The following is a 24,001-nucleotide window of genomic DNA, read 5'->3' on the forward strand; positions in this document are numbered from 1 at the left end:
AAGTGTACAATAATGTGGAACAGAAGAGATCGTGGAGCAAGCGAAATGAACCACCACCAACCACACCAAAGGTCAGTCTTCATCCAAAGGTGATGTTGTGCATACGGTGGGATTGGAAGGGAGTGAAAAACAAACAATTAATTCCAACAAGTACTGCTCTCAATTAGACCAACTGAAAGTGGCACTCGATGAAAAGCATCCGGAATTAGTCAACAGAAAATACATAATCATCCATCAGGATAACACAAGACTGCATGTTTCTTTGATGACCAGGCAAAAACTCTTACAGCTTGGCTGGGAAGTTCTGATTCACCCGCCATATTCACCAGACATTGATTGCACCTTCGGATTTCCATTGATTTCGGTCTTTACAAAATTCTCTTAATGGAAAAAAGTTCAATTACCTGGAAGACTGTAAAAGGCACCTGGAACAGTTCTCTGCTCAAAAAGATAAAAAGTTTTGGGAAGATGGAATTATGAAGTTGCCTGAAAAATGGCAGAAGTTAGTGGAACAAAATGGTGAATACATTGTTCAATAAAGTTCTTGGTAAAAATAAAAAATGTGTCTTTGGGCTTCCCTGGTGGCGCAGTGGTTGAGAGTCCGCCTGCCGATGCAGGGGACACAGGTTCGTGCCCCGGTCTGGGAGGATCCCACATGCCGCGGAGCGGCTGGGTCCGTGCGCCATGGCCGCTGAGCCTGCGCATCCGGAGCCTGCGCATCCGGAGCCTGTGCTCCGCAACGGGAGAGGCCACAGCAGTGAGAAGCCCGCGTACCACAAAAAAAAAAAAAAAAAAAAAATGTGTCTTTTATTTTTACTTAAAAACCAAAGGAACTTTTTGGCCAACCCAGTATTTTTGTACTTCTTTTTATACTTTTGGTTGATGTATTTAGAAAAATAAAGAAGTCCCTAAATACTGAATGTAATAAAATAAATTTAGATTCAGTCTGTTCAGTATCATATCCTTGACTAGCATTATTTTAAACTAAATTTAAACTTAAACTAGATTTAAGGATTATCAGGATCTTCTCTCTACCACTGTCCAACAATCAGTTACCACAGCTAATGAAGACCTGACATATTGAAGGGAATTCCCTGGCAGTCCAGTGGTTAGGTCTCTGTGCTTTCACTGCCAAGGGCACAGGTTCAATCCCTGGTGGGGGAATTAAGATCCCACAAGCCACTCAGTGAGGGCAAAAATTAAAAAAAAAAAATTTCAAGTATAAAAAAAATTATTGAAAAATTTTAGTTTTATACTTTAGTTTTCAATGGAAAAAAATTTATAACTAAGAAAATTTAATTAGAGGAATATAGAGAACATATATTCTTTCTAAAATTATACATTATATGTATTCATTAAAATAGCCTGCTGTTCAAATTCTTAGCTGAGTTCTTCAAAGGACGTTTAATATATAATAATTTTATTTATTATATTATGTAATATTTAATATATAATAATATATTAAAATATATACATATATTCCATCTAATATATATGTATACATATGTATATTCCATCTACGTATGTGTATATATATATATTCCATTGAAAACAGTTTCATGCAGGAATATTCACTGTTATGAAACTGTTGGCCAAAATTAAAACTCTAAAATACACACACAGCTTTTTCCTCCTGCCTTTTAATGAGATCCTGCCTAGATCTACCTGGAAGGAAACAGAAGCTTAAAACCCTTAACCACCTGCAAGGTTCAGGCAGCATTTTCTCTAAAACCTCGTTGTCACCAACTGCTAAATCAGATCTATCCAAAAGGTAAAACAATGTCCTACCCCAAAACTCACTGCTCTCAAAGTTGTAAATTAAAGGTATTATTTACCTTAAAAACCTAAAATATCAATTCTCCTTTTGAAATACATTATCCAAAACTTAGAACTACTTTGAAAAATTAATACTTGAGAGTTTGTGACTCTTAAAGATTTTAAAGAAGATTCTGAAAAAGAATCAGAAGTATAGGTAGAAAATGAAATAACTTATCCAATCATCCCTCATGTCATATCAGTCCTTCTCATACCTCTGATAAATGGAAAGGAAGTGGCTGTCGTATGACATACAATAACAAGAAGGAGGGGATTGGGGAAGAGAAGTCACAGAAACTATCAATGAGTCGTGGACTTTAATTACTACTTAATTTTTACTGTTTCTTGTTTATTTATTAATATTATTAGTAACTTTTATTATAGCACAGTTATATAGGGATGAAGAACAGATAAGGGACATTATATTAAAGCATTTAGGATTGTTAGCTGGTGCTTAGTTGTAATACATAATTAATATTTAGAACTGTTAGTTTGTGCTTATTGGAATACAAAACTTGAGTAAAATTTTTCAAGCACCAAAACACAAATAATAGCAAAACAAACTTAAGGAAAAAATTTGCTCTGGAGTCCAATTTTAAAAGTACATAGGTTAAAATCTTAGAGCTTAAACGTTAGCAATTATCTTAAAATTCCTCTAATCCAACCTTTGCAGAGCTCTGTTCTTCAGTATCCATGACAAAGAATCATCTACCCCCTGTTTCGAACTTTCCAAGGCAGAGAGTTCACTAGTTCCCCAAAGAAGCCTATTATTTCACTGCTGGAAAGCTTTAATTGTTGGGAGTACAGTCTGACTTCTTACAGTTTCACTAGTAGGTCATAATCATTACCTCAAAGCAACAGTAAAGAAGCCTGTACTATATGCTACATAAAGGCCCTTCAAAAATATTTATATATAAATGTGCAGATTCAAGATATGATTCAAAGGAAATAAAGGAGCATAAGTCCTTAGAATAATGTTCACAGAACATCATTTAAGTCATTCTGGAAGAAGCAAGAAAATTCAGTTAAGAATTACTCATTTAATGTATTATAAGCATTACTAATAAAGGTAATCACAGTTAAAGAGTTTTAAATTTTTTCAAACTTCAGTCTTTCAAGTCCAATCTTTATAGTTTCTGCCATAGTCACAACTCTAAATAATACTTTTCTTTAAATTAACTCACATCATAAGTTAAATGAAGTATTTTAAAAGGAAACTATATTACAACTGTAAATGGAAAGCTACTATCTGTCATAAATAGAAATAAACATTCAAAATAAATACATAACTCTAATATATCAACCTATTATCATGTCATGTACCAATGGTGGTACACATTTCATCCTCTGAGAGGAAATGGCTTAAACTGTCTACTATTGACTTATTTTTGGAAGCATATTAAATAGATATAAACTTCTTATAATTTTTCACAGAACTTTTCAGATGACACACATTTGAACTGAAAGAGGTTAAAATCAATAGGAGTCAGAAAGATCCTGACTCTACACTTAGCTGTGTGTCCTTACCCTCATTAGGCCTCAATTTTCACATCTGTAGAACAGGGATAAAAAAGAGTAGCTACCTCATAGGGTGTTATAAATTAAATAAAACCATGCAATGCTAGGTATGAAGTGAGCCACATACATGTTAGCCCCAGTAGTAATATTACTCCTACTGTTATTTCTACAGTTTACGAAAATCTCAAACATTACCCATCTCCCACATAGCCCATTTTAGGTGGCCTAGAAGTCAAGGCCTTAAAGATACTATATTACATCAGTAAATATAAAATACATTAATATATTTACTTTCTAGTATAAGAAAGTATTTCTGCATTTCTGAGACTCCTTGAAATTGCCATGATACTTCAAAATCCAACAGAGCATTTCCATATTTACCTAGTACTACACATTCATACTCATGTAGATTTCATAAACTCTTAATATTAATTTAGAGAGTTTTACAGTATTACACTTACATATTTAGTTTTGCAAAGCTCTCTTGTGCATTATGCTTTTCTCGTTCATATGCACTTTCAACTTCTTTGAATTTATTCTTGATCATTTCTAAATCAGCAACAGCTTCTGCTTGGCTGGCCTTTTCTACCTGCAAATCTCCTTCAAGGTCTCGAATCTGTAACTACCAGATGACAGAAAAGTAATTAAAGCAAGAAAGGAAACACTAGCACCAATATCAAATTGACTAGAATACTTTATCAAACAGCAGATTATCATTCATCCAAACAAGTCTTTCTTTCTGTTTTTGGTTTAAAAAAGGAAAATAAACAAAAGGCAGTGTATTCCCTTTCTCAACATGTGTAATGGAAGAGAAGAGTGGAAGAATACAGACTCAACTGTGCTATGAAAAGGGACAGGCAGATACAATATAATGCGTCCCATCAAAGTGCCTAATTTTGATCTACTAACCCATTTGGACATTTTTTTAATAAACATAATAAATTAAGTGGTTTTTGAAAACTAGAGGGAAGTATCCTTCCTCTCTTTTGAGAAACATTATTATATGAACATCTTTATAAGCCTAACAAAGTTAACAGATCTTTTTATACCTGGAGATTTCTTACCGTAGAAAAGCAAAATTTTTATTATCAAATAATACTATTTGACTAAAATATTTATGGGTCTAGTAATATGATATCCAGGATTTGCTTCAAAATAATCTGGGGGTGGTGGAGTAGAAGAGCATTAATATTATAGATAAAACACAATTGTCCTGTGAGATAAGTCTTGAAGCTGAGTGATGGGTACACGGGGAGTCCATTTTACTATTCTCTCTACCTTTGCATGTACTTGAAATTTTACACAACAAGACATTTTAAAAACTAGATTCCCTGTATACGCCAACAGTAGAATAGATAAACAAAGTGCATATCCATAAAAGAATAATTTGTAGCTATAAAAAGGCTACAAAATAACTTTTGAAAAGCAAGTTGTCTACGTGTCTCTGTGTAGTGTTAATACATATTGGGAGGAGCAGAGTCCAGATTATTGTATGCAGTATGCTATATTTTAGGTAAACAAGTGGAAAAAATAAGGATAGACAGCAGGAAAGAGAGAACAATAGGAGAGACAAGAGTGAAAGCAAGAGTTTTTGATCGCTAAATTTTGTTTTAATTTTTGAACTATGTGAATATTTTATCTGTTTAGAAAATTAAGTTAAGAATAAAAAAATAGCTTGCTAAAGCCCAAAAAAGGAGGGCGGTAGGAAAAAAACGCTTCACACTAGATAGAAAATGGGGCTTTAGAACCGTAAGTCTCAGGTTTGAGTCGCAGCTCTACAAATCAACTTATATGCCCTTGGGCATATTAAACTCCAAAAGCCTGAGGTTCCTCATCTGTAAACAGTAAATACTAACAAAACAATAATAATAATAATATACAGACTCTACAGGGTGGCTACAAAGATCTAATGAGACAACATTTATTTAATATTAATATGTATTTAACATTAAATGTAAATATATAATAACTATTTAATAAGTGTTTAGATAAATATTTATTAGGCACTTAATATGTGCCAGGCAATGAGCTAGTGCTCACGGTGTATACAATCATCATGAAAATACACAGTCTCAGCTCTTGTTAGGAAAGGACAGACCATAAGAGAATATAGGCAAGTGCTTCCTGCCACAAAAGCAGGCTCAAAGAGCCATGAAATCAGAAAAAAGCTATGAACTCTGGGTGACACAAGCTTCCCAGGGATGGCAAAACATAACCTGAGTTAGGAAAAATGAACTCACCAAAAAATGAAGCGTAGGAAATATGAAAATGTTTCATAAACTAATCCATACAAATAGTAATCACCAGAATTATTTCTAATTATCCAAAACTACTTTGGATTAATTGAAACACTTATTCTCTTACACTAAAGTAAGGAAGTAGAATAGATATGTAGATACAGCTTCATACATTTTCAAATTTGGTCTTTTAAAGTTTATTTTTCTTTGTTGTTATTATGTCTAAACCCGGTGTACAAGTAAAAATTAATAAGTCTAGGAAACATTTTCTTCTATCTACATTGGTATGTTCTTTCAGAAACTATGCACATTCAATCACAAATGATAAACCAATCCAACTGAAAGAAAAATAGACTTAAACAATTCCAAGTCACTCTTCTGAATCTACTTTCTCATTTTTATGACATAGCATCCAAACAAATTTAATAACAGAATACTTCAAACATATTTTTAACTACCATTTATAGTAAGATGGTGATTAATTACAACTCAGTAGTCTCATTTGCTTTTAAACTAGTCTGAAACTGAATTTTACTGGGTGTACCTCACTAAAAATACTTGTCAATATTTATAGATATATGATTCAAATACACACTTCTGCTTTTTTCCTAAGTTATAGTACTAAGTTGGGTATCAAATATTAATTTTTAATTATACGAGTAAAAAATATACATGTAACAATTTTCATTTTTATACCTATTAACTATATATTCCCAGTGATATAACTACAATGAAAAACTTAATTTTGAATTCTACTTCTTGCATGAATTTAAAACTTCAGCCTTATTGCTTATTAATGCCATTTTGGGTAATCCAATCATTTTTTCCTAAAAGAAAAAAAAGCTTAACTTACACAAATTTGCTTTACATATAGATGCCCTCAAATACATGGGTCTGACCACCTAGAGGGGTGGGATAGGGAGGGTGGGAGGGAGGGAGATGCAAGAGGGAAGAGATATGGGGACATATGTATATGTATAACTGATTCACTTTGTTATAAAGCAGAAATTGACACACAATTGTAAAGCAATTATACTCTAATAAAGATGTTTAAAAAAAATACATGGGTCTGAGAATTTTGCAGGTAAAAGGCATTTCATTAAAGATAAAAGTAAAAAACAATTATTTTAAAATTCTTACAAAGTTAGTTGCATCCTAATTAAGACCTGTTTAAATAATAAAATAAAACTCTGCAAATTCTATTAATTAATTTTTAATATAGGGGAAAAGTCTAAGTCTCTTTTAAAAAACCAAATTAAATTATGGACTTAGACTTATGGAACTTTAGGTAAAACTATTTACAACAAAGGCTGAGGGTCTGACTTGGTCCACGACAGTAGTTTGCCAACCCCCAGTTAAAATGCCTTTGCTAACCTTAGAAGTTCCTTCTCATTCTCTAAGCCCTAGGGAAAAGGACGCTTTCCTTAGGATGCCTTCATTCAGTTCCCCTCTCAGATTTAAGCCTTCTCTTTATTACGCTCCCATAGTACTTTAGTATTTAATATTTCTACCTATACATCAACATATAGGTACACAGTATCTCTGGTAATGGAATGTTTGAGTCCCAAAAGGAACTCATTCACCTTTATGCCTTCAGCTCTTAATATAGTGACAGGTGATATGCACAGGATATGCACTCAATCAATGAAGGTGCATTTTTTTTTTTTTTTTTTTCTTTTTGCGGTATGCGGGCCTCTCACTGCTGTGGCCTCTCCCGTTGCGGAGCACAGGCTCCGGACGCGCAGGCTCCGGACGCACAGGCTCAGCGGCCATGGCTCACGGGCCCAGCCGCTCCGCGGCATATGGGATCCTCCCAGACCGGGGCACGAACCCGTATCCCCCGCATCGGCAGGCGGACTCTCAACCACTGCGCCACCAGGGAGGCCCGAAGGTGCATATTTTAAAATGTTTTCAGAAAGAAATTCATCCCAAGGTTGTTGATAAAAGAACACTCTGATCAGCAGATCTTCCTGTAACGCGCCAGATGGCAAACACATTGGACTTTGCAGAACGTGAGGTCTCTGTCGCATCTACTCCACTTTGCCAAGGTAGCACAAAAGCCACCATGGACAAGATAAAACTTCATAAGCACGCTCAGTGGTGAGATTCAGCCTGTGGGGTGTAGTGTGCCAGCTCCTCTCTAATAGAGTAAAGACTATCTTCAACTATATCATTATAGTAAATAGAATAATGCGTGTCTTAACAACATGCTACCTATTCTAAACGCACACCTTAGTTCTCTGAACATAATGCTGTTTCTCCCAGCTTAATAAAATCCATAAAAAAAAATGCTGTTCACATTTTACCTGAATAATTTCAGAATTAAATTTCGATTCCAAATGTGCTGCTTTCTCTGCTTCAATATCTTCTTCTAATTTCCTCACTCTTAGAGTAGTTGCCTGAAAACATTAAGTTTAAACATTGGAATTTAAATTGAATATAGGCCACTATATTGTAATTAACACTTTGGATTACTATAGCCTCATTTTTTCATTTGCAAGAGTATAAAAGTCATGTTGCAAAAATCATGCTCAGGAAGAATGCTCCAGAGCTTGTTTTCTTTCAGTTATACTTTACATGTAATAAATTACACATATTGAAATTGTATAACTTGGTAAGTTTTGTATATATACACCCACGAAATCATTGCCATAATCAAGACAGACAAATATTTCCGTTACCCCAGAAGATTCCTTGTGTCCCTTGGTAATCCCTTCATCCAGTCCTCACCACCCCACCCCTAACCCCCAAGTAAACACTGATCTGCTTTTTTGTCACTATAGATCATTTCCTGTTTTCCAGAATTCAATATAAATTGAATCACACAGTGTATACTATTTATTGCCTGGCTTCTTTCTCCCCACAAAATTATTTTGAGTTTCATCCATGTGGTTGCACATACCAATAGTTCACTTTTTACTGTTAAAGTGTTCCACTGTGTTGATACACCGCAATCGGTTTATCAGTTCACCTACTGATGGACATTTGAATTGGATGCTATACAAAGGAATATATATAGGGCTATATATTAGGGCTATACAAAGGAATCTTCTATGAGCAATTGTGTATAAATCTTTGTATGGACATACACTTTCATTTCTCTAGGATAAATAGTGAAGGACAGAATGACTGGGTCAGATGGTAGGCATATGTTTAATGTTTTATGAAACTGACAAACTGTTTCACAGATTGTTTCCAATTTCATACATCTTCACCAACACTTGGCATGGTAATCTTTTGGGTTATTTGGGGGCAAGGGTTAGACATTCAAATAGGAATGTAATGGTATCTCATTTTAGTTTCCATTTTCATTTTCCTAATAACTAATGACATTGAGCATCTTTTCAGGTATTTATTTACTATCTGTATATATATCTTTTCTGGTGAAGTTTCTGCTTAAATCTTTTTCTCATTTTTTAATTGGGCTGTTTGTTTTCTTATTATTGAATCTTGAAAATTCATTATATAATCTGGATAAAAGTCATTTGTTGGGTATGTGATTTGCAAATATTTACTCCCAAATATTGTCTACAGCTTGTCTTTTCATTCACTTAATGTTAGTGTCTTTCATATAGCAAAAGTTTTTGTTACGACAAAGTCTAATTTATTAGTTTTTCAAGCTGGAGTCAGCCCCGCCACACCTAGAGTCCTGTCTGTCAAATATAGATAGTTCATCAGTGAAAGAGAAAGACAACAGTAATTTAATTTCCTTTCTTAGATAAAATTTGGGCAAGAAATGTTTCTATTCGTTATACTTACTCTGTCATTTAGCCTTAGCTAAAGGTTTTTTTAAATGCTCGGCTTGATTAAGTTGATTTTTCCTCTTTTCTCCTGCCATTTCTTTTTTGCATACAGACAGAGATGGTAATGTATCACAACCAGAAGGGGCATAAATAAAAATAGGATAATCCAAAAACTAATCAAGTGGTCTGTGGATAAGTAAGAAATGACTACACTTTTCCTTGAGCAAAACATATTCCTATAATGTCTGCTACAGTGCAGAGCATAAACACAAAAAAGGTGAAAAAAACCCAAGTGCCCATCAACTGATGAATGGATAAACAAAATGTGGTATATCCATACAATGGAATATTATTCAGCCATAAAAAGGAATTAAGTACCAACACATGCCACAACATAGATTAACCTTGAAAACATATGTTAAGCGAAAGATACCAGACACAAAAGACCATATATTAAATGACTTCATTTATACGAAATGGCCAGAATAGGCAAATCCATAGAGACAGAAAGTGTCTGAGTGGTTTCCAATAGCTGGGGACAGGGGAAGGAAGGAATGAGCACTGACTGCTAATGGGCATAAAGTTTCTTACTGTGGTGATAAGAATGTTCCAGAATCAGATAGTGGCAATGGTTTCATAACCCTGAACTGCATACTTTAAAAGAGTGTATTCAGGGCTTCCCTGGTGGCGCAGTGGTTGAGAGTCCGCCTGCCAATGCAGGGGACACGGGTTCGTGCCCCGGTCCAGGAAGATCCCACATGCCGCGGAGCGGCTGAGCCCGTGAGCCATTGCCGCTGAGCCTGCGCGTCCGGAGCCTGTGCTCCGCAACGGGAGAGGCCACAACAGTGAGAGGCCCGCGTACCGCAAAAAAAAAAAAAAAAAAAAAAAAAAGTGTATTCAATAATATGTGAACTATATCTCAATAAAAAATAAAAAGAATCCCTAAGTGTAAGAACCAATGACATTTCAAAGAAGTGATCGCCACCTATGTCAAGCTTCTTCATTTCTGTTTAAAAGCTCCTCTCAATGCTGACTTTGAATCCTAGAACAAGGGATCCCCACTGGTTGTAGGTATGAAGCATGATACATACTAGATCAGAAAAATTCTTAATGGTTAGCCAGATTAAAATGAGTATTACCCTAGGTCCAATACTAGTAAAAAAAAAATTTTTTTTAATGTAATGCCACAAGATGAAGTTCCTGTCCTTGAAGAACTAAAGTCAACTTTCTCAATATTAAAAATCCTTGTGTTAGGTTCTGCAAGTCAGAAGAAGTCTAACCAGTGTCAAGGAAATAACTCACAGACATTGAGAATAAAGGATCAAAACAGGCAAAAAGATAATAAAGGGCAAATAGAAGAAACCAGTCTAATAATGTTAATATATTCTTTCATATTCCAAAAGGCATTTATATAGTTTTATCAAAATAAGTGTTATATTTTATTAAAATACAGAATATTCAGTGGTTCCATGATAAAAGAGGCAAGTTTTCATTTTTCATGTACATGTTGTCATATTAATCAATTAATCTGATTTCACTCCAAAAGTCACGAAGACTTTTTTTTTCTGCCTAAATCAAAATCATACGGGTTGAAATAATAAACCAGAGATCCCAACTTTATTTCCATACCTTCCTGTTTTAAATGAAATGTCCAGAAGAAAACAAATCTATAAACTGTTTATTATTATTAAAACAATAAATTAATCAGTAAGGACAGCAAAAATAATCGTCACATATTTAAACAAATTTCTTCCAAGAGTGCGTTTTGTTGACATAATTAAAGCCCTCCTAATAAATACTTTTTAAAAATTTTCTAGTCTGCTAAATTAATTCTTATCTCCAGCAGAGGGTGCTAGAGGAACATCAACTTGCTGTTCACAAATATTTTTCTCCAATATCAACTAAGAGAACTAGTACATCATTATCTCCAATCCTAATATAATCAACATAGCAAGAGCAGAAAGCATAAGAGAATTCAGATTAAAGTACAAAATCCAACACAAATTCATATATACCCCCGGCCAATTTAACTATATATAAATTTGCCTGTAGTACAAGGATTACACTATATACTGTCTGTTCCCTAATACTATGAACATCAGAGTTCTTTATGTGACACAAAATGGTCACATATTTTATCATTTATTAGCTGGCTGTCACGTCCTTTCTGACTGCAATATACTGCCAAGAGATTTTTATTCCAGTAAATTCTGTGTTCATTGTACCCAAATTTTTTAATTTTTATTCCAGTAAATTCTGTGTTCATTGTACCCAATTTTTTTTATTTTATGATTTGTATCTCACTAAATCACAGTAAGCCCAATTAGACAGTCTACTCCACTTAAAAAAAGTGAGTGTTCATTCTTTGAAGAGGGTAACATAGAAAACATTATTTTATCGTAACACAGGGCATGAGCCGCCAACTCCAATTCACAAGCAGAACTAACAAAGCACATCCAGACCACATTTGTTCTCCACACCACATCTGCTCCCATGGCTTCCATGGGCCTGTTCCAAAGTTTCACAAAAATTATGAAAACATATGTTTCAAGGAATTTGCTGAGACACTGGGCAAAAACAGCTCCTACTACATTCTTACCTCCTCAAACAGAATATGCCCAGCCCAGAGGATATACATGAACTTAAAGGGATTAGTCAAGCAGAAAAACCTTGATATATGAAATTTAGCCCACTAAAATGGACATCAAGAAAAACAAGGGAGGAAATATCACACAAGTACCTACCAATCAGAGACTTCTCGGTAGTGTGTTAGATAGTACTGTTTCCAAAACAGTTGTACAAAGTTTACCCCAGAATATCAATAGCTGTATAAATAGGAAGTGGTTGTTTATTTAACTATTGTTCCAGATTTTATCACCTGATATTTCCCATTAATGAAAACTCTTACAAGTAACCAATATAGTAATAAGCCATCTTCAAAAAGATGATTCTAAGGGACTGATTAATTCTATAATGGTTATTTTAGTGGTAAGTATATGTATTATATTTTAGTGGTTGTAAATAATATATTAAGTGTGTGTTAACAATTAATGACAATTAACTACAATCCTTATTCCCTGTGTGGGAGAAAACAAGAGTAGTTACTATACTTGGAGCTCTTAAACTGAAGATCTCAAAGTATTTTTTGTTACCAAAATAAATATCTTAGAGAGTCAGAATCTCTAAGGAACAGAATTTACAAGCCACAAATTCTGTTTGGCATGGTAATAAATTAATTTAGCATCTTTAAAATCATCTTTACCTTTTCTAGCAGTAAAAACTTCAGTATTTAACAAAATTTTTAATGAACTTTCAGTTTTAAAATCCATTATGAACATAAATACAAAAATGTATAAGACTTATAAGCACAATAGTATAACACAGGTGATTTCATTATTTACCTTTTATAGTTGGTAATCAACACAAACAGGTGTTTAAAAATCATTCCTACAAACACATGATGGCTTTAAAAAGATGATTCATATGAGGTTGCTTCAGACAATACAAAAGGTGAGAATCATTTTTCTTTTCCTTTTTCACTTGAGTATGGTATATGTGTAAGTAAAAAACTACATTCTACCCTTCTTTATGTTACTATAAATAGAATATGACTGACAGAAGCAATTCAGAATTTATTTGCAAAGATTGCTCTCTCTCCACTGTAATCTTCACGAGATTCTTCAGTTCACTCAGAATTAGGTTTGCATCTTCTCTTTTCTCTTTTCTTATTGAGTTAAACTTATTTCCCATGATTAAAAAAAAAAAAACTCCCCTATTTGTAAAGAGGTTTATAAAAGCCACGGATATTTCTTTTTCCAGTTCACTTTTCCCTTGGTTCTCTGGTATCCAGCACCACATTTAGAAAATTGGATTGGGAATTTGTTACTTTTTTAATCTAAGAAAACATTGCTCCATGTTAAGATAATTAAGCCACACAATAGTCTATAGCGTATCAGATTTTTTAAAATTTTTATACACACACACACACACACACACACACACACACACACACACATATAAACTTCTTTGGCCCAGGCACATAAAGAAATCACCTCTTCACGAAATGTAACTGTGGAAGCTTCATTAAAATTTAAAACATTTATTAGGCTACACGTCTATTAGTTGCTTTAGTCTGATATTACTGACATTTAATAATGTGTTCTACTAAATTAAAATTTTAACAATTTTCCTCTTTATTATTATTTTATTTTATATTAATCCTTTTTTAAAAATACCAATGATGATTATAAGTACCTAGAATTACTAGTATTTAATGTCTCCACAACTGAATGTAAAACTACATAAACTGCTTTCTAGGAATTTAACTTCTCCTTCATTATGTCATCATCTGGTCAAAGAGCCAATACAAAATACATTCACTTAAATATAAAGCAAAAATTTGTAAGGTGTCTAAACATGAAGAATTGTAGATAAGTCACAGGACTATACTTGTCCACTTAGAAAATTCTTATAAATAGAATAAAAATAGACTCTCTGGACACCCTCAAAGCTTCAAATTCCCCCAAAGCAGAGACCTGGTATTATCAAAAGTATTTACAGAGTAGCTAAGAAAAAACTCAGTATAAAACTAGTCTAAAACAATTTTATATTTACAACATTAATCAATTTAAAAAAAAGAAATTGGGGCAAGTAAGTATTTTACAAGAAAAAAAAAATCAATACGGAGTTATCCAAAAACAAATCCTAAAGTTTAGGCATTAGACACTACCTCAATTGAGTCAAAAGTGACTTATCAAGAATCTTACCAACAAAAATCACTGTTACCTAGCACTTCTTCATACCTATAAGGCAATTAAAATGTTTTTAGTGATGATCATAGAGTTTTATAGCATCCTAAAGTGTCTTCTAAATGATCGTTTTAAATTCTAAGTATATTCAGAACTTTATTCTAATCCTTTTCTAATAGGCCATCCACAAACTACATGATATTAAAAATGATGATATAAAATATGATGATGCATTCCTGAATTTTCTGGCCTGAAAAAATGTTCAGCACAAATGACAAATAAGCTAAAAATACTACTTGGAATATAATCTCACTTTTAAATTTCTTTCTCTAACCTCATATAAAATTAGACCATGTGTGGTAAGCGTATGAGTAATTTATCTTTGCCAAGTTCAAGTTCATAATCTGGCATTATTATTGAGAGTTCCTATACACTCCACATCCCGTTTTCCCTATTAAAACATCTGACAATCATATAGCACAAAGAACCCATTAAAAACATATAATGGATCTGAACACCTATTTCTCCAACGATATACAAATGGTCAATAAGCACATGAAATGATATTCAGCATCATCAGACATCAGAGAAATGCAAAGCAAAACCACGAGATACCATTATACACCCACTATATACATATATATATGTATATATATTATACACCGACAGCCCCTCAAAAAGTTAAACATAGAGATATCATGTCACCTAGCATGCCCACTCCTAGGTGGAACTGAAAACATGTCCACACAAAAACTTGTACACGGGGCTTCCCTGGTGGTGCAGTGGTTAAGAGTCCGCCTGCCAATGCAGGGGACACGGGTTCGTGCCCCGGTCTGGGAAGATCCCACATGCCGCGGAGCGGCTAGGCCCGTGAGCCATGGCCGCTGAGCCTGCGCGTCCGGAGCCTGTGCTCCGCAACAGGAGAGGCCACAACAGTGAGAGGCCCGCATATCGCAAAAAAAAAAAAAAAAAAAAAAAAAAAAACTTGTACACAAATGTTCATGGAGGCATTATTCACGATAGCCAAAAAGTGAAAACAGCATAAATGTCTATCAACTGATGAATGGATATACAAAATGTGGTATATAATACAATGGGAGATTATTTAGTAATAAAGAGGAATGAAGTGTTGATACATGATACAACATGGATGAATCCTAAAAACATCCTACTATGTGAAAAAAAACACCAAAGACCACATATTGCATGACTCCACTAATATGAAATGTTCAGAACACGCAAATATATAGAAGCAGAAGTAAATTAATGTTTTTTTAGGGATGAGAGGAATGGGGAAAGAGGAGAGTGATAGCTAATGGGTGTGGGGTTTCTTACTGAGGTGATGAAAACATGCTCCAATCGACTGTAGTGATAGCTGTACAACTCTGTGAATATACTAAAAACCACTGAATTGTACCCTATAAATGGGTGAATTTGTAGCATGCAAATTATATCTCAATAAAGTGTGGGTTTTTTTTAAATCATCAGTATGAAGAGTTTAACCTCCAGGCATCCACCTCCACCCTAATTAGCCTACAACTACCCCTCCCTAACCACTACACAAACACAAACTGGAGGTTTATTATCTGGAAAATGTCAATCTGAAGCCAAGGTTGGACATAGAGATACATGGGGTGGGCAGAGCAGGGGTAGGGGGGTTGGTGTACAAGACTGAAGCCAGGGGAAATTCTGTACACTGAATAGTATGAAACACAGATTTTTCCTCCACTTCCTTCTTCCATTTAATAACCACCAAAGAGGAAACTAGCAGGTCACTCCTTGTAGAAAAAAAGAGAAAAGTCCTATGGACTGTAACATTTCACCACTTCCCAATGAAATATTTGGCACATCTCATCACTCTACAGTAAGGTTTCCCTAAGGTCAATACTTACATTCAATGCCTACTCAACATCTCCACATGGATGTCTAATGGGCATGTCAAATTTAACATCTTTAAAACCAAACTCCTCATCTCTCCCGAATTTACTTCACTTGCATTCTTGGCCAGGTTGAGTAAATGACAGTGCCATTCCCCCAAAGGCTCAAGCCAAAACCTTTGGCATTATCTTTTACTCCCTTTCTTTTTCTCTCACAAGCCATGTCCAATAAACCTGAAAATCCTACTGGTTCTATCTTCCAAAACACATACAAATCTGACTACCTCCTCTACCACTACTTTGGTCTAAAGCACCATAATCTCTCATCTAATTACTTTAATAGTTTCCTAAATGGCCTCTTACAATCTGTCTTCCAAAGAGTATACAGAATGATGCTTTTAAAAAAAATTAGAGGGGACATGTCACTCCTCTGCTTAAAACCTTTCAATGGCTTTCCATCTCAGAAAGAAAGCCAAAGTTCTTACAATGAACTCCAAAAGACCTTCAAGACTCTATAACATCTGCCTACCATTCTCTACACCCTACTAGTCTCTCTCTTGCTCAATCCATTTCAATCACAATGGCCTACTTGCTATTCCTCAAACTTTCCAAGCACACTCGCATCTCATGGCCTTTACACTTTCTATTCCTTCTACCTAGAATCTCTTCCTCCAGATAGCCACATGGCTCAATCCTTTTCTTCCTTCAGGTCTCTGCTCAAATGCCGTCTTATCAAGTCAGCCTTCCTTGACCACTAACACAAGAAGGTAACCATTCCACCCCACCATTTATTACTCCCCTTGTCTTCTTTATTCCTCTCCATAGGGCTTATCATATTCTATTTAATTTCATGTGTGATTCTCCCTGACAAGAGTGTCAATTTCAAGAGGGAAGAGGCTTTGTTTTGTTCACTGCTATGCCTCAAACACCCAAAAGTGTGCCTGACACTCTCGAGGTTTTCTGAATAAACAAATGAATACAGTAGTCATAATATAGGATCAGGATGCTATAAAAATGGTACAGAGAACAAGAGCCCTCAGAAACTAAAAAGAAAACATATTCAATTAGAAGATTAGAAAAGTCAAGTAAATCTCCCACGAAGCAACAACAACAAAAATACAGAGAGAAAGACAACAAAAGGTAAGAAAAGCAAAACATCAACCAGTTGGTCTACCAAATGAACAATTAAAAACCCAAGAAAGAGAGAATAAAAAACCCCTGAGCAGGAAATTATGAAGAAATAACACAAGAGAATTACACAAAATAAAGATCATGAGTCTCCTAACTAAAATGGCCACCAAATGTGCTGCACAATGAACACAAAAAAACCTATACTAAGAATCATTGTTTATCTTTGATGTTCTGAAATTTTATAGTTAGTGGGAACTCTATAGCAGAAATAGCTTGGTGTCTTCACAAATACAAGGGAAAAAGAAAGCTATAGATGGAGAACCTATAGATTGAGAGACTTAAGAGATATATCAACCAATTATAATGTATAGACCTACTAGGGATTCTGATTCAAACAAACTGGAATCATACATACATTTTTATGCCATATATGTAGCAATATGAAATTTAAATAATATCTGGATATTTGATTATATTAAGTAATTACTGTTAATTTAAGTTTGATATTGATAATGTGGTTCTAAATAAAAGGTCCCTTATTTTTTAGAAATCACAATGAAATATTTATGGTTAAAATGATATGATGCCTGGGATTTGTTTCAATATAATATGGGAAGAAGGAAAGTGAATAGGGGTATGAATGATTCAAGATAACCCATAAATGAATAATTTTTGAAGCTGGTGATGGGTACCATTAGGTTATTATACTATGCTGTCTACCTTTTTTAATATTTAAAGTTTTCTATTTAAAAAAAGTGAAAAAAAAGAAAAGGGAACCCTCATGCACAATGGGTGAGAATGTAAACTGGTACAACCACTGTGGAAAATAGTATGGAGAGTTCTCAAAAAATTAAAAATAGAAAAATAAAATAATAGAACTACCATATGATCCAGCAATCCTGCTTTTTGGTATTTATCCAAAGAAAACAAAAACACTAGTTAGAAAAGATACATGCACCCCTATGTTCACTGCAGCATTATTTACAACAGCAAAGCTATGGTAGCAAACCAGGTGCCCACCAACAAATGAATGGATACAGATGTGAGATATATATATATATATATATATATATATATATATATATATATATATACATAATGCAATATTACTCATCGATAAAAAGAATGAAATCTTGATATTTGCAACATGGATGGACCTAGAGGGTATTAACCTAAGTGAAATAAGTCAGACAGAGAAAGACAAATACTATATGATTTCACTTACATGTGGAATCTAAAAATGCAAAACAAATGAACAAACATGACAAAACAAAAACAGTTATAGCTACAGAGAACAAACAGGTGATTGTCAGAGGGTAGGGCATGGGAGGGGAAGAAAGATACATGTGAAGGAGATTAAGAGGTACAAACTCTCAGCTGTAAAATAAATGAGTCACAGGTATGACATGTATAGGGTAGGGAATATAGACAGTAACTAGGTAATATTTTTTGTGTGGTGACAAATCATAACCAGACTTATACAGTGATCATTTTGAAATGTGCAGAAATATCAAATCACTACGTTGTGTAATAGGAACTCACATAGTGTTGTAGGTCAATTATACTTCAAAAACAATCAACCTCATAGAAAAAGATATCAGATTTATGGTTACCAGAGGCAGGGGGGTGAGGGGAGGGGTAACTGGATGAAGGCAGTGAAAGGTACAAACTCCCAGTTATAAGATAAATAAGTACTAGGGATGTAATGTACAACATGTTATATATAATTAATACTGCTGTATGTTATATATGAAAGTTGCTAAGAGTTATTCCTAAGAGTTCTCATCATAAGAAAAAAATGTTTTTTTTCTGTTTCTTTAATTTTTTATCTATATGAGATGACAGATGTTCACCAAACTTATTTTCATAATCACTGCATGATGTATGTAAATCAATAATTATGCTCTATACCTTAAGCTTATACAGTGCTGTATGTTGATTATATCTCACTAACTGGAAGAAAAAAAGCCTTAAAAAAAATAGAGAAACAGGAAAGCTTTCAGAGAGGAAGAGTGAGAAAAGGGTCACCACAAGGGAACACAAACAAGAATAACATCAGGCCTCTCAACAGCGACAGAAGAGACTGGGAACGAGGGAGGCAAGGCCTTTAAATTCTGAAAGAAAGAATTCCATCCTAAAATTCTATATTCAGCCAAATTCTATCTACCTTAATACTTTATTGATAAAAAAAATCGTGTTCAGATACGAAAGATCAAATAAAACTTAGCTCCCATACACCCTTTCTTTAGAAGCTACACTAGTAGCTAGAAGTAACTAGAAGTGAAGAAGGCAAGAGACCTAAGAAACTGAAGATCCAACAGAGGATAATGAAAAAGTCCCCGGGTGACAGCTATGCCATATGCCTAGAAAGCAATGAGGAGATAGAACAGGAGAGAGTCCCAGAAGAACATGATAATTTTCTGAGAACAGACTCTATAAAGCAGCCAAACAGAATTCCTTCAAGGTTTTAAAAATTTACACACCCACCATCATGGTACAAGAATTTTTAACAGCACCCTCACCAGTGCTGGGTACTATCATTTTCGTTAATCTTATTATTTTGAGTGTTACTGTCTTTCTTACATTATGGTGAGGTGAAGCATTTTTCCTATGTTTGTTATCCATCTGAAATTATTCTTTCATATCTTCTTTGATTTACTTGGTAGATTTTTTCATAAAGACCTTCTCCTTTCTCTTATCTAACAGTAGGGGATTTAGAGAGACAGAAATATATTTACCCTTTGCTGTAAATATTTTTCTCATTTGGTTGTCCTTTTATTCGAAGTGGGGATTTTACTTACATATGACTTTAATCTTTCCTAGTCAAAGCTATAAATCCATTCCTAAATATTTTATTCCTTGGTTTTTATGATTAGTAGTAAGTCATAATGACTCAGAGAGCAGAAAAAATTAAACTACATTTTCTTCTTATTTTATCATTGTTTTTAATATTTCACTCTTTTTAATCCAACTGGAATTTATTTTACAATATAATGTAAGATAGGAATCTAATTTTATGTTGTCCCAAATAGTTAACCAATCATTTCAACACGATTCACTGAATAATTTTTCCTATCCTTACTGATTTAAAATGATATACTCTACAAGTCTACTACTGACCTTTCAAATCTGACATTGAAAGTCTGGTCTTAGAGGTATTGTACTTTTCGGCCACTCAACAATCTTTCCCCTTCTTTTTTACCAGCACCCTGATTTCTATATAAGAATTTATTTGGGGGGCTTTAATTTTAGCATAATTAGAGGAATTTACTTGGGGCAAATTACTTCTTTCAATCAAATGTTCTCTTCCAGATTAGAATCCTGAATAAAGTTACAAAAAGAATAAAAACTATTGGTACCAATTCACCTCAGCTTCATCCATCATTTCTGCTACCAAGAACTCTGGAGATGCTCTGGGACTCATATAATTTCTAAGTTGATTCCCCAACATTCCTTGTGATTCTGTGGATATGATTCCCATATTCTTCCAATGAATTCCCTATTTATGTTAACCAAAGTCAGTTTCTGTTGCATACAACCAAAAGAACACAATTGATATATTACTGAAGTTTTATAATCTGTACTAACTTCTGGTATAGTAAGTGCCCACTCATTACTCTTACCAAAATGTTTTATAGATCCTCATGTGGATGAACTTTAGAATCTGTCTTCCCAAGATAATTCCACTCAATCTTTGATTGGAACTGCTTTAACCCATAATATAATCTAGCGAGGATTCATAACTTTACACTGTTAAGGGTTCCCAAAATGTCTCACCATTTTCTTTTAAGACTCTCAGTTAAATTTCATAATTTTTAATGTATTTGTTGTTAACTGTATTCCTGTTTTTGTCACTATGGTGACAAAAACATTTTTAGTATCTTATTCTCTGATTATTACTGGTATATTAGAGTGTAAACATAATTGCTATATATTATTTTCTCCTTGACCTCCTTATTGAATGTTCTTACTAGTGTCAATAATTTCAAAGATGATTTTCTTGACCATTTAGGGTTATTAGCATATCATCTGAAAATAATCAGAATCATACCCCCTTCTTTCCAAAATTATAATTTTTTATCACTGTTCTTGCTTTTATATATTTCTTTGGCTAAAATTCTCAGCACAGTGTTAACTGACAGAAGTGAGTTTAATGAGAGTACCTCCACCATTTTATCATTAAATACTCTTTATAAATGTTTATTTACCTTATAAGAATTATAAATTATGTTTAAGACAAACTTCTTTATCTATTGAAATACTTAATTTCCCACAAAGCAAAAGAAAATTTTTTTTAAAAATTAACAAATAAATTAGCAATCTCTCAAGATTTAAAGTGGTTATCAGTATCATTTACTCACAAAAGTCATATTTTTTCATTTGTAAATTAATGCTCCTTTCCTATCTAAAGTCTAACCTGGGGACTCCCCTTGTGGCACAGTGGTTAAGAATCTGCCTGCCAATGCAGGGGACACAGGTTCAAGCCCTGGTCCGGGAAGATCCCACTTGCTGCAGAGCAACTAAGCCCATGCACCACAGCTACTGAGCCTGCACTCTAGAGCTCGCAAGCCACAACTACTGAGCCCACGTGCCACAACTACTGAAGCTCACATTCCCAGAGCCTGTACTCCACAACAAGAGAAGTCACCACAATGAGAAGCCCGTGCAACGCAACGAAGAGTAGCCCCTACTCACCACAACTAGAGAAAGCCCGCATGCAGCAATGAAGACCCAACATAGCCAAAAATAAGTAATATAAATAAAAATAAATTTATAAAAAAAAAAAATAAAGTCTAACCTGAAAAGCACTCCACAAAACTATGCAGCTAGTACACAGCATTCAAACTACAAAATTAGAATTTAATATCTTTTCTTATGTTGCATCCTCAAACTTGTAATATAAACAATTACCTTCAAACTTTCCAAATATTCCAGGACAATTAATTATTAAAAATGAATAGTTTTTTTTTAATTAGGAGCAAAATATAATTTACTCAAATACAGAAGTTTTCAAGGAAGCCAATATTCAATATATATAAATGTCAAAAATTATATTTTATTACAGAGTAAAACTTTGTCCTTAAATTAGTAACTAGCCATCATATATGTACTATAAAAGAATGAGAAAATATACCTCAAACTCTTTTCTAAGACGTTCCTCTCGTTGAATGGTAAATTTGAATTCACTTGTCTGTCGATGTAAAAGGTCAGAGCTCTCCATGTGTTTGGCTTCTAATTTTTCTACTTTCTCGTGCATATTTTGTAAAGCATTATATTGCTCCTAGAAAATAGTTCATTTTTGCATCAATAAAGTTTATAAGCCAACAATGACTAAAATTTATTCTATAAAATACAGTGAGCAACTAAACCTGTACTTCAACCATAATAATAGGTTAATTTATATAAGCAAGAGAGGCCAAGATATTCTCTAGCGATGTTTCAGAATATACATGTGTTTAAAAAGTGCTACTGGAGTTTTACAACTTAAAAAATCTGAATAAGGGAAGGACCTTCAAGATGGCGGAGGAGTAAGACGTGAAGACCACCTTCCTCCCCACAAATACATCAAAAATACATCTAGGGCTTCCCTGGTGGTGCAGTGGTTGGAAATCCGCCTGCCAGTGCAGGGGACATGGGTTCGAGCCTGGATCCAGGAAGATCCCACATGCCGCGAAGCAACTATGCCCGTGCGCCACAACTACTGAGCCTGCGCTCTAGAGCTCACGTGCCACAACTAGTTAGCCTGCATGCCACAACTACTGAAACCCATGCGCCTAGAGCCCGTGCTCTGCAACAAGAGAAGCCACCACAATAAGAAGCCCGCGCAAAGCAACGAGGAGCGGCCCCCGCTCACCACAACTAGAGAAAGCCCATGCATATAATGAAGACCCAGTGCAGGCAAAAATAAATAAATAAAATAAATTAATTAAAAGAAAAAAAAAACATCTACATGTGGAACAACTCCTACAGAACACCTACTGAATGCTGGCAGAAGACCTCAGATTTCCCAAAAGGCAAGAAAATCCCCACGTACCTGGGTAGGGCAAAAGAAAAAAGAAAATACAGAGACAAAAGAATAGGGACAAGACCTGCACCTCTGGGAGGGAGCTGAGAAGGAGGAAAAGTTTCCACACACTAGGAAGCCCCTTCACTGGCGGAGACGGGGGGTGGGTGGGGGAGAAGCTTCGGAGTCACGGAGGAGAGCACAGCAACAGGGGTGCAGAGGGCAAAGCAGAGAGATTCCCGCACAGAGGATCTGTGCTGACCAGCACTCACCAGCCTGAGAGGCTTGTTTGCTCACCTGCCAGGGCGGGTGGGGGCTAGGAGCTGAGGCTCGGGCTTCGGTCGGATGGAGGGAGAGGACTGGGGTTGGCTGCATGAAGACAGCCTGAGGGTGATAGTGCACCACAGCTAGCCAGGAGGGAGTCTGGGAAAAAGTCTGGACCTGCCGAAGAGGCAAGAGACCCTTGTTTCGGGGTGCGCAAGGAGAGGGGATTCATCCCCATCTGCCCACAGGAGGCAGAGCACTGCCTAAATAAGCTCCAGAGACAGGCATGAGCCATGGCTATCAGCTCGGACCCCAGAGACGGGCATGAAACACTAACGCAGCCATGAAGAATGCTGTGTGCAAGCACAGGTCACTATCCACACACACACAACCCGCCCATGGAGCCTATGCCGACCGCCACTGCCAGGGTCCCGTGATCCAGGGACAACTTCCCCGGGAGAACACACAGCACACCTCAGGCTGTTGCAATGTCACGCTGGCTTCTGCCACCACAGGCTCGCCCCACATTCCAATTCTGACTACTGTCCCCTCCCTCCCCCCGGCTTGAGTGAGCCAGAGCCCCCTAATCAGCTGATGCTTAAACCCCCTACAGTCTGGGTGGGAAAAAGATGACTGACAGTGACCTACATGCAGAGGTGGGGCC

The 24,001-nt window shown here is 35.2% G+C and overlaps 1 protein-coding gene across 1 annotated transcript in view; it reads right to left on the reverse strand.

Annotated features, from left to right (window-relative positions):
• Positions 1–24,001, reverse strand: part of CCDC171 (coiled-coil domain containing 171) — a gene marked incomplete at its 3' end in the record, with an annotated part of 345,924 nt that overhangs the window by 256,510 nt on the left and 65,413 nt on the right. The window contains exons 7-9 of the mRNA XM_082603964.1: positions 22,204–22,350; positions 7,877–7,969; positions 3,795–3,955 (exon numbers count right to left, since the gene is read on the reverse strand). Of these exons, the coding sequence (XP_082460090.1) occupies positions 3,795–3,955; positions 7,877–7,969; positions 22,204–22,350 (401 nt within the window). The remainder of the gene's footprint in view (positions 1–3,794; positions 3,956–7,876; positions 7,970–22,203; positions 22,351–24,001) is intronic.

Source organism: Mesoplodon mirus (genome assembly GCF_964341445.2).
Source record: "Mesoplodon mirus genome assembly, chromosome: 1".
NCBI classification, from domain to species: domain Eukaryota; kingdom Metazoa; phylum Chordata; class Mammalia; order Artiodactyla; family Ziphiidae; genus Mesoplodon; species Mesoplodon mirus.